The sequence below is a fragment of the Pseudorasbora parva genome, chromosome 7 (genome assembly GCF_024679245.1).
Source record: "Pseudorasbora parva isolate DD20220531a chromosome 7, ASM2467924v1, whole genome shotgun sequence".
NCBI classification, from domain to species: Eukaryota; Metazoa; Chordata; class Actinopteri; order Cypriniformes; family Gobionidae; genus Pseudorasbora; species Pseudorasbora parva.
The window spans coordinates 7,608,113-7,620,478 of NC_090178.1; the positions used below are offsets into that span (position 1 = coordinate 7,608,113).

At 37.2% G+C, this 12,366-nt stretch overlaps 1 protein-coding gene across 1 annotated transcript in view; it reads right to left on the reverse strand.

Annotated features, from left to right (window-relative positions):
* Positions 1-12,366, reverse strand: part of thsd7ab (thrombospondin, type I, domain containing 7Ab) — a 177,804-nt gene that overhangs the window by 5,998 nt on the left and 159,440 nt on the right. Inside the window, exons 19-27 of the mRNA XM_067447927.1 lie at positions 11,998-12,113; positions 10,580-10,697; positions 8,349-8,494; positions 6,344-6,518; positions 5,362-5,535; positions 4,308-4,388; positions 2,886-2,968; positions 859-1,072; positions 693-780 (exon numbers count right to left, since the gene is read on the reverse strand). Coding sequence (XP_067304028.1) covers positions 693-780; positions 859-1,072; positions 2,886-2,968; positions 4,308-4,388; positions 5,362-5,535; positions 6,344-6,518; positions 8,349-8,494; positions 10,580-10,697; positions 11,998-12,113 — 1,195 coding nt within the window. The remainder of the gene's footprint in view (positions 1-692; positions 781-858; positions 1,073-2,885; positions 2,969-4,307; positions 4,389-5,361; positions 5,536-6,343; positions 6,519-8,348; positions 8,495-10,579; positions 10,698-11,997; positions 12,114-12,366) is intronic.

A 12,366-nucleotide genomic window follows, 5' to 3' on the forward strand; every position in this document is an offset into this window, starting at 1 on the left:
TTTATATTATATGACTTACGCACAAAACAGTGGCAGGAATCCCTCCGTCACACACAAACGATGATATGCTGCGAGGAGACGCGGTTCTGACGCCTGTGACAGATTTGCCCAGTACATGTGTGTAGCATGTATTTTTAGGCTTTTAAAACTCACTTATGTGGTTTCTTTTTGGTTAAGATTAACAATGCTGTCTTAGAAGGCAGCTGTCTATTTAACCATTAGGCACCAAGGCAGCTCACTAGGTTTTGCATCAGGTTTCTTTCTCTTTTTCTAAACCAATAAACCATAGATTGGCAGCCTACCCTGGCAGCTCCATGCATTGAGCATCAGGACATAAGGCACAGACTGAGGCCGAGGCACGAGGTAGAGGGGGCGGCTGGGATGTCAGGAGATCAGGAGCCTGTTTATCCGGGCTTTAACTGGCTCTTGACTCTTGACTCGGCTGCTGGCACTCAGGGCAGGTGTACGTCAGTTCATGGGCGTCTTGGCCCATCCATATCACCGTACCATTGGCAGAATCTGGCGTCCCGAGCGACCGCCGGATGGCATAGTAACTGCTGCTCGTGACGGCGAATGGGGGCATGGATGGTGGGATGTGAGTAAAAGAAAAAAACAAGCAAACGAATGCATGGAGTAAATGAGAAAATAAAACATGTGATGACGAAACAGATGGAAAGTTGCAGCGTTCTTACCATGCGAGGTAAATCATCGACACTATAAATACCAGGAGGACAAAAACACCAGCCGCCACGCCATACACCCATGTCTTCAGCGTTCCGTCTAAAGAGGCAAAATGTAATTTTTTTTTACAGATGCAAAATGTAAAACTACATAAAGGAATTGGAAGTGAACATTTACCTGGTCCAAAGGGTTGCAAGTACCATGTGCGTCCCACGCGGCCAGGCTGCACCGTGGTGGGCAGGGTGGGGTTGATGGCCCGGCTGGTCTTCACATCAGCTTTCTTGTCCCCTGCGGTAGGGATTTCGAGCACAGGGATGGGCGTGCATTGCTCCAGCATCCCCTCAGCCGTCAGGACCTCGGTATAGCCCTCCTCGCACATACAAACGCCGTCCTGCAGGGGGCAACAAAAGCACACAAAAACGATCATGATTTCTGCTTCCTCTCAGAGCTTGACCCAATTCACACCCAATAGATTGCTATAGGAGCCAGTCCTAAAACCCACTTCCAGCTCCAGTTTTGGGTTAAATACTTGAAATAAGGTCTGTAAATATATTCTCAAGTTGACATAAAATACATCAGTAGGCTAATATGTCATGTCTTGTAAAAGGTGGTTGCTAACAAGTGGCTAAATGGGACTGCCGAGGATGTTGGGGACATTAAACTCATCGACCTCGGGTTTATGATAGTACTCTGGCAAGCTTAACTCAAATTTTCCAAACTGTAAATTTTATGTAAAGACTGACGAGTCGTTGAAAGCTTAGCAGTGGTGGCGTTGAAGGTGTGCAACTGTGCTGTAGTTCATTTATAGCCTAACTTTAGCTTTTTTACTTCTGGAGATTAGAAACATTATGGAAAGCGTGCAAGCCAGACGGGATTCAAACTTTGTCGGCTGGAGACCTAAGTTTGGTTTGAAGATGAAAAACATACCAAGCACAATGCTCTCTCACCATTCCTTGATTTCTTCTGCATGGTCTTGCAGCTGTCAGAGCGGAAATGAAAGATGCTGCTCTCTTTTTTCCATCGCCTCGGGCAAGTTTATATGTAAATTGCACAAGCTTATTTTATCCATTAGATCGAAAGATCTAAAAAAGCCCATACATTTACCCATTCATAGAGACCCCCTCCATCTAAGAAATCAGGACAGAAGTGATTAAAATTGAACAAATGAGACAGGAATGTGTCTCCTTCGTCTACTTGTGATCTGATCGGAAAAAAACTATCTTGATATCAAGTGTAAGCAAGGCCTTTGACAAGGAAACCAAAGTCATGCTAACTTCCAGGCTGGCCTACAAAATTATGTAATTCCTGCAGCACTCTATTGATCAGGGAAACAAATGTTATCGCACATCCACAAAGGGAAAAGAACATTGCAAGGGATTGTGTATAAAATGAGTCCAAATAGCATGCACTCAAAAATTAACTAGACCCAGTGATGCCAGTAACTTTGTTACTTATTAACGCGTTACTCTAATCTGCATTACTCTAATCAACTTATTTCCAGTAACGAGTAATCTAACGCGTTACTATTTACAAACCAGTAATCAGATTAAAGTACCTTATCCAAGTAACTGTGAGTTACTATTTTAGTCATTTTCATTAGAAAAAAAATTACAAATATATTTTTGCTTTCTTCTTGCGTCTCGGGGAGAGAATTTTTCAGGAAATATTTTTTAAATTTCACCTTCAAATTTCAGGAGATACATTGTTGACATTACTTTTAAAAATGCACTTCCAATAAAGTGTGTTGGCAAAAACGGTTGTCATTTCTATGTTGAGGCGGCAGGGGTGTTGTCGGCAACTGCTGAATGAAACTAATAAAGTAACTTGTAATCTAACTTAGTTACTTTTAAAATCAAGTAATCTATAAAGTAACTAAGTTACTTTGAAAGGAGTAATCAGTAATCAGATTACTTTTTCAAAGTAACTAAGTGACAACACTGACTAGACCTATAATATTATTTGAGCAGCAATCATTTAGTATACACTAATGTAAATGGTCTTGTAAACTTGTAAAAAAGTTTTTGAAAAGAATTGAGCACATTTCAGAAATATAGATCAACCGCACCCATAAAAAATTAAAGTACAGCTTATGACTATGATTTTATGTTATGTACATTATAATAATTACAGCTGGAGCAACTGTCTGCAGTTACAGACACCCAGGCTGAGAATTACAGTAATCCCACAATCCTCTTGTTTCTTACCTCCGAGCAGAAGGACTGTGGTTTGTCACAAAGTGGATCACATGACTGGTCCGCCCCTGGCAGTAACGCTGGAGGGCATCCACCTGGAAGAAATAACAGGAATTAGATAATTTTCAAGCTTTTGACAACAACTAGATTTGAGTTATGTGCACCTACCGACCAAAGACGTAACACTAATGCCATTCTACCTCATTCAATAATATAAAATAATACTGAATGTTTCATTCGTGCTCAGTGTTACCACATTGGAAATGTCCAAGTTTGTACCAGAAGCTCAAAATGATTGTATTTGGAAGAAAATGATCATGCACAAGTCAGATATACAGAATACAGCTATTTATCTATTTAATAACTTTTTGACGCAACCTGCACATTACCACTATATATAAATAACTATATAACTCATTTAACCTTCCTCTTTGCCTCTCCCCGGTCTTCACCTTCCTTTTCAGTACTCATTTTCTATACTTTATTGCTAAACTATTGTCTTTTTGTGAGAGAGAGTTATTCTCCACGATGATTGACCGAGAAGAAGTAACGTGGGATAGAAGACATGCATAACACCACGTTCTCGTTCTCCTCACAATCATTCATGGCAGTAAATGTAGGATCCACATCTAGATCAATGAGTACAGAAGTCCCTATGATTACAATGAGCATCATTTGAAGTGTCACAAAATTCTGAAATGATCATACATTATAGGGGTCAAAATTATCGTACAAATATGATAATTACTGCACGTCTGGCAACACTGTTCTGACTTCACAAATAAATATTCACTTAGTAGTACTTACATATCAATTATATCCCACTGCTAATAAACTTTAGGTATATATTACTTACTTAACTGTCAATTCGGATTTAACTCTGTATACCTTGTGGTAATGTTGTATTGATTGTCCATGTCTACTGTTGTCTTTTTTAGTAATCATGACTGTCTACTACTGTAAATGTTTTGCAGAAACATTAGTAGTTTCATTGACACTACAGAAAATGTGCATTTTGTGCACAGTACACAAACTATATACTTCAGAAATGCTGGCATTATGTTCTAAACAGTCTGCTTAAAACAGTACTTTGCTATTTCTTTTATAATTATTATGCATGCAGCTTTTATGGGCTCATTAATTCAGAAGCTACAATAATTTATTTGTCACACTGCAGGAGCATTAAAAATGACCTATAGTGAATGCAAAAGGCATTTAACAGTGGTGAAAAAACTGAGAGGACCTAAGATCTACACACTGCATTATACATATACATTTGAACTTGAAAACTTGATGTTGATTAAAAAAAGACACATCATACATCCGCTATTATCAACTAAACAAAAGTGCTCTGAAGGTTGGTATTAGTATCTGTCATTGGTTGTTCATTCATGTAACTTAAAGAGACAGATGTAAAGTGTTATTGTACAGCACCTGTGACGTTTATTCCATCTGAGCGTTGACACCAGATCAGCTGAGGACCGCCCATCCACCGATACTCAAAACACTCACCATCTATACAGAAATTAACAGAATAAATACACATACTGCAGACGTAAATTATTGGACAGTTGTAGAAAGCCCCCTTAAGGATGTTGTCACACTCACATCCTGTTTAAAAGTACCAAAATTACTAGTGTTTTGCACTCAATGAACCACACAACAAAAAGCAATGATCTTCATACCGTACTAAGCATTCAAATATCATCTTACTGAGACGTATTACTGGCAGATATAGAATGAGGACTGACATTTATATTTTATTAAAGTAGCCTGTTATACTGTTATAAAGATCTCATTCATTAGAAGATATCAGAATTTTATTTTACTGTATATGAAATTCTATCCATTTAAAGATTAGCTTCTGCGCAAAACTGCATAATTTTTCTGGGCCATTTTTCAATGTACCAAGTGTAAAGTTTGATGGAGGGGGGATTATGACATGGAGTTGTTTTTCAGGGGTTTGGCTTGGCCCCTTAGTTCCAGTGAAAGGAACTCTTAATGCTTCAGCATACCAATACATTTTGGACAATTTCATGCTGCCAACTTTGTGGGAAAAGTTTTTTTCAGAACACCTTTGGGGTGAATTAGAGCGCAGACCATCGCCAGGCCTTCTCGTCCAACATCAGTGCTTTTAGATTTTTTTTTTTTTTTTTACAAATTCTTCCTCTTGGAAAGTATTCCCAGAAGAGGGTGGGCCAACTCCATATTAAACCCCACAGATTAAGAATGGGATGTCATTAAAGTTCATGTGCATGTCAAGGCAGGTGTCCCAAAACTTTTGGCCATATAGTGTATGTTGAGTCTCAGGTTACTTTTCAATCATTGTTGTAACTAATCAAGCCAACCAACTGCATTTCATGTAAAATTCTTAAACACATGTTAAATCAGGTAATGTGAAAGGTATTCATTTTAGGAATCCTCCATGTGGAATGAAATCAAAGTAAAGAAGTGTCTTTATGCAAATAAGAGAAGAGGAGAGTCTCACTGCTGCAGGGACGGGACTGCCACTCCTGATCGGGACACTGAGCGATGTTCTCTGGTTCCTGTGCAATGACGGCACGTGAGCGGACCTGCACCGGAGTGAAGTCCAAACGCTGACCCTTCACACACACCCTCTGACACGGGCTCCAGTCGGACCACTCCATCAGGTAACAGTCACCTGAACAGATCAACAAGATCAGTCATCTAATGAGCAGTCTCATTTTTATTTTACATCAAATAAAACCCCCCAAATTAAATAACTACACTGAAAGAAGTGAAAAACGGCAATATTACTATATAACAAAAATATTTATAATATATATATATTTATATATATTATATAATATATATAATAGTATATAATATATACATATTTTTAAATTAATTTACATTTTTCATTTTAACAATTTTTTTAAACAGTTTGAGGCAGATTGCATGTTTATGGGAATATTTTAAGACATTGTAATAATTTTGTAATGCAAATATTAAAAATAATTTATTATCGATTCGAAAAGAAGAGTTTTTTTATAACATCAAATCAGTATGAGTAATATACAAAAATTATGTGCTAATATTTGACAAACACCAATAAAAACTGTGTGTGTGTACTGATAATGTATATTATTTAAAGAGTTGTATGTATGTATATATATATATATATATATATATATATATATATATATATATATATATATATATATATATATATATATATATATATATATATATATATATATATATGATTTTTTTAATAATAAACAATTATTTTAGTCAATTATATTCAATAAACTAAGATGGCTTCAAAGGGTGATTTTTAAATCTCAATGACATTTGCCATTTTGCAATTTAAAATCAGAATGGAAAAAAAAAAATCTATAGTATTGTGAAGCAATGCTTGGCATGCATGTTTTTTAATTTATCACAGTGTTTTTTTTTGTGTGTGCTGTTTGTACCGCTAACAGTTTTGTGTGAATTTAGTCTGTTACCAGGGCAGGGTAAGGTGCAGGTTTCCTCCAGAACAATGTTATTATCCCCGTCGACGGCCTGCTCCAATCCAGCACAGAGATCTTCCTCTACAATGCTGATCTTCCCATCACCGGAGCCGTCTGATACAAAGCATGACAGGTTCCGGAAACGCAGGCCCACCCCGCACACCACCTCCTACAACACACATGCACACACAGAGGTTTAGATGTGAGTGCTGCGCAGTCATAAACACTTCCTAAATCCAAAGATCAAAAGGGGGATTGAAACGGAGGAGGATCAGAGAGAATAACAGAAGAGAAGACGAGGTTGACAGCGAGATTGGAAAACAAGGTGCTGGAAAGGGAGGAGTTCCAGCGCGGGTCGCTAATGTATTCAGAGTGCGCTGCATTGGGCGATGGAGGTGTTTAGCTTCAACCACAGCTCCGTTGTACAATACGATTCAATAAACACTAAACTGTTTAAACTTCATGATTCACAATGGAGCTCAGTAGAAAAAAAGAACAAAGAGCAACAGATTCGATGATAAACTTTAATTTGTTTTCACAAGCTCATTTTACACATAAGGAAATGCGAGAGGAAAAAAGAAACTCAAATTTATTCAGCAATGACGCATTACATTGTTTAAAAAGAACACTAAAGACATTCACAATGTTACTAAATATTTGGTTACACTTTATTTTAAGGTGATGTATTACATTGTATTGCATGTATTTATAGTTAGGGTTTGATTTGGTTACTTTAAGTTATGCATAATTTAGTTATTACTATAGTAAGTACATTTAGAAACATGTAATATTAGTCGTGTTTCCATTACCCTTCAAATTGCGAATTGAAAATACGGCCAATGGAAATGCGTCAATTTCGCAAAAACTCCCATGTATCGCAAAAAAGTTTTTACGCTCTCTTGAGGTGGTTTTTCAGGCAATTCGAAAAAAGGACATTTTCGCAAAACTGCAATGGAAACGTTTTTTTCGCATATACAGGTATGCTGCCACATAGGGCCTATATATTATTTTTTCCACTCAATATATACAGTAATATATATTTTGTTCACTTGTGTAGGCCTACTTCCATTATACTAAAGGTTTCCAACAATATTTAAATCCAGAGAAATCAGGATTTTTAACCAGTGTATCAGTTGTTGCATCGCCTGTAAATGACCTCATGCGAGCTTCGTCCTCGGTTTGTAGAAACCATGGAAACACCGAAGACGCTTTAATATATTATGTGTTGAATTAGACAGGTAAGCAACTGTTTGAATGCTAGAAAACTAATGAGAAGACAGGTGAGAAAAAGTAACACAAAAGTAACCAAACTTTTCTTAAAAAGTAACTAAGTAATGCAATTAGTTACATTTTAAGGGAGTAACGCAATATTGTAATAATTACTTTTTAAAGTAACTTTCCCCAACACTGCCATTGAACATGATTTCATGAGTTCAAGCCCATTGGATTGCTTTCCATTGGCTGTGGAGGTGAATACAACAACTCCCATAATTCCACGCTCAATCACGGCATCATCAAGCTACGCCCGTCTTATTTTTTTGAAAATGAAACCTCTAGCGATGAAACTTACATACTGTGCCTTTAAAATGTAACAATATTACAGTTACAGTTTTGACAGTAAATAAATATAAATAAATGCAGCCTGTGTGAGCATAAGGGACTTCTTTAAAAAACATAAAGAAATCCCACCGACCAAACTTTTTAGAGGTCTATTTAATCAAATGTACCTTAGTAGTGTGGATAGTTTGGCATGTCTTTGAAAAATATTTCCAGTGGCAAAAATTGTGAAAAACAGGGATTGTAAATTAAAGTCAATATTGACCTAGAACCTTTCCAAGTCCGAGTTCACCAGCTTGAGCCGAAAGACTTCTTTGAATATGCTTGTGTTTCTGTGGAAAAGTTTCTTCTTCCAGTGCTTAAGTTAAAGTGATGAACTCTGATCTGTAAATTTACATTGAGAATATACGAGAACGCAATGGAAAAAGATGAAAGGAGAGACCTCGACACGGCACTCTGACCACGGGGCGTACTGCCATCTGTAGCAGGGTCGCACGGGACACGGCTTCCACTGCTCCATCTGAGACGAACACGGCCTGCCGTCCCCTTGAGACGCCTGAACCACCGTCCGTCTCCGCCACATCTTCCCTGAAGTATTAAGACACAGAGAAATGAGTCCAAGCTTTGCTTCCACAGAGAACAAGATCATTTAAAGGAACAGTTCACCCCAAAAAAGATTGAAAGATGCAAAAAATACTGTGCAGTAAGATATTTAGATGTTTTTGAAAAGCCACTTACGCTCACCATTAATATTATACATTGTGGTTTCCCGTTTTATAGGACACTAACCTTTACCCTAAACCTACCCATCACACCAATCATTCTGCATTTTCAAAAAATATCACAGTGTGATTCATAAGCTGTTTTACATCATGAAATGAAAATAAAGTAAAAAAGCCTTTTGATTTTGGAGTGAAATATAACCTGAACATGTTTTTGACAGATTTCATGAGCTGCCCGTATACACACACACACACACACACACACACACACACACACACACACACACACACACACACGCACACACACGCACACACACGCACACACACGCACACACACACACACTTCAGTTTCCAGCTCAAGACACGGCTGTCTCAGATAACTCGCTAGCTCATCCCACATGTGTTTAGCATAAAACTGCACACAATGCGCCGCCTTCTCTCTCGCTCTTCTTTTTCGCTCTTCTTTTTCTACCTTATCTTGAAAGTGTCTGGCAGGTCGACTGTCATTTTCTATCTAGATCTATTTTTTCCATTGAACAGTCCATCATTTCATCTCGTATTTCCGATTTCTAGCTCCCTTTTCCTATGCTGTCTTTTTGTTCGCTCTTTGCATGCACAATTTTACAGCCTACATACATACCTTATCACAAACAGTTGAGCATGACTCTAGCAAAACATTTGTGTTCGATTTCTCTTTACTATGAAGTTGCATTCCAGTAAGAAAATCTGATTGGTGCTTTTTATTTCCACGTGTTTTCAATAATTAGTGTGCATTATGCATTTATCATTGGGCTAAGATTAATATCAGGGTTTCCACAGGTTTTATAAAGGTACATTTAAGACCTTTCAAATATTTTTTTAAGACCAATTAAATGAACAAAGGAATACAATTAAGGAATAAATTAAAGGGAAAATAACAGATCATTGTGTGATTATATATCACACAATGAGTTATTTTAGTGACATTTCAAAGTTTGAAAATACAAATTCCAAAAGTTATACATCTTTTTTTAATAATTAAAAAAAACTAAATCGCTTAAAGTTTGAGATAAAAAATCTTGTGAAAATCTTGAGAATATAGTTTGAATTGCCGCTTCTCCAGTTTCAGACGCTGAGTGAAGCCTGCTATACATATATAGATAAACATGCCTGTTGACAGTTTTGTTCAGTGTGAAGGGTATAAAAGTCCCCACATCCCCTGCACAGCCTGGAACATAACATCTATTTCCATGATCTGCCATTTTCGCTATCCTCGCGTGACGCATGCGTTGCCGTATACAAATGTTGGGGGCGTACATATTAATGATCCCCAGGGATTGCATCACAGATGTCGTTATGTTGAGAATCGCCTGTTTTCCCGTGGTGTTTTTCACAAACCAGACTTAAATAGGAAGGAGGAAATAATGGTGTTTGAGACTCACTGTAAGTGATGTGCATGTACTGAACTCTTGTTATTCAACTGCCATGGTTAATTCAATTTTTCATTCTAGGGCACCTTTAAGACTTTCTGCTCCAATTGAAAACATGTTTAAGGCCTTAAATTGTAGATGGTCAAATTAAGACTTTTTTAAGACCAGCTGAAACTCTGAATATACTGTACACTAAGGGCTTGGTAAGATTTTTTTTATAACTTAATAATAATAAACATTATCATTTTTTTTTTCCAGAAAGGATGCATTAAATTGATCAAAAGTGGCAACATTTATAAGGTTACAATTTTTAAATAAAGGCTGTTCTTTTGAAATTTGAATCCTGAAAAATGTATCACAGTTTCCACAAACATAAAGCAGCAAAGCTGTTTTCAACATTGATAATAATAAGAAATGTTTCTTGAGCAGAAAATCAGCATATCGCAGCCTTGGTGAGTATTAGAGAATTATTTCAAACACATAAAAAAATATGGCAAAATAAAACAAATAACTAAATGCATTTGTCCATTCTTTGGCTTTACCGTCAAGGCCACAGGTCTGGGAGCAGTCTGACCATGCTGACCAGTCAGAGAGCTGGCAGTTGATGGGACACTCCACTGTGCAGGAAGCATTCATCTGCCATTTCTTCTCTAGGCGCAGCTGTGGAAGGAAATAAGACACGCTGTTTCTTTAGCATTCATGAAAAAACATCACCTCTCATCCAATGGAGAAACATCTGAGAAGCAGAAGACTTCAGCAAAAGTGCCCATATGCTATATGTTTAATTGCACTTCTGTTTAGTAGAAACAGCTGAGATTAAAGCGGTATCATCTCATTTGTGTTTTTTCGTTACTAAGGGTAGTTGTGTTTTACATTTAAGAAGTTTAAACCTGATACAAAGTGAGTTGGTTGAAAACTGGGTTACAGGGTTAATATGCTGTGCATTTGACTTATTGCCCACAGGGTCCAATTAAAGTGACCAGAGCTGTCTGAGTTTAACTGATCTTTTGCCACCTCTTTTCACATTAACCTACAATTTAAAATGGCATAAAATAACCAATTTATTTTCCATTGGCTCATCACAACATCATATTTTAAGATTAAGGGACAGTCTAATTTCACTTTTTTTCCCCCTCATGTTTTAGTGGTGTTTGCTAAGGTGTACATTTGAGGAATATACTACTGTTCAAAAATATGGGGACTTGTTTTTTGAATTCTGAAGTAACACTGAAGAAGGAAGTAATGATGCTGAAAATAATTAGCATTACAGGAATAAATTACATTATATATTCCAAATATATTAAAATGGAAAACAATTATTTTAAATTGTAAGAATATTTCACAATATTACAGTTTTTACTATATTTTTGATTAAATAAATGCAACTTTGGTGAGAGACCTAAAAAAAATCTTAGTGACCCCAAACTTTTGAACCATATAGTATACACACGTTATGTTTTCATGTTTTATGGGGACTTTGCATAGACATAATGATTTTTATACTGTATATTCTCTCCCCTTACACTAACCTTAACCCTAAGCCTATCCATCACACAAAACTTTCTGCATTGTTACATTGGCAAAAAAACTAAACTGTGGTTTAAAAGCGGTTTTCCTCACAGGAAAAAATTATATCACAAGGACAAGGATTTCAGATATTGCAATCGTTGTAAGGTTTTTGTCCCCATAACATCGAGTTTACCAGGTCCAGACACACACGCACGCACACACACACAATTCAGATATGACCAACAGTGATCATATCATTGTAATATTGCTGTGTAACATGTTTATTTTTGTGCACTTAAAATTAGAGTGTCATGAGAATGGCAAAGAGGCGCTGATTTCTTTTTCACAGAATCAAAGGGTAAAAGCCAAACCTTCTGGAAAAGCTCTAGCTTATAATTTCTAGGCCTATAATACACAGCAGTTTAAAGGGTCTCTAAATAAATGCACAAACCTCTTCGCAGTACTTCAGGTCAACAGATTTGCCATCACTTCTAACGCAGTCCAGCATCCTCGTCTTGAGGCCGATTCCACACACGGCGTTGGCACTTAATTGGCATGTGCTCCAGTCTAAGTGAACACACACAGATATCACCCTGCGGGTTCTCATTAAACCACATGTCTAGGTCAGAGTTTGCTTGTGTCCTCCAGAGCGGATGGTTTGAGGACACAGTTCTCAGCTCTATAAACTGACGTTTCGCTTTGACGCTCTTGGAGGGGAATCGTGAATGACATCTGAGGAGATGGAGGAAGCAGTTCCAGTACTGATCCAAACTCTTAAATGACTCATTCATGTGACTCAAACCAATAGGAGAAAAGTGTT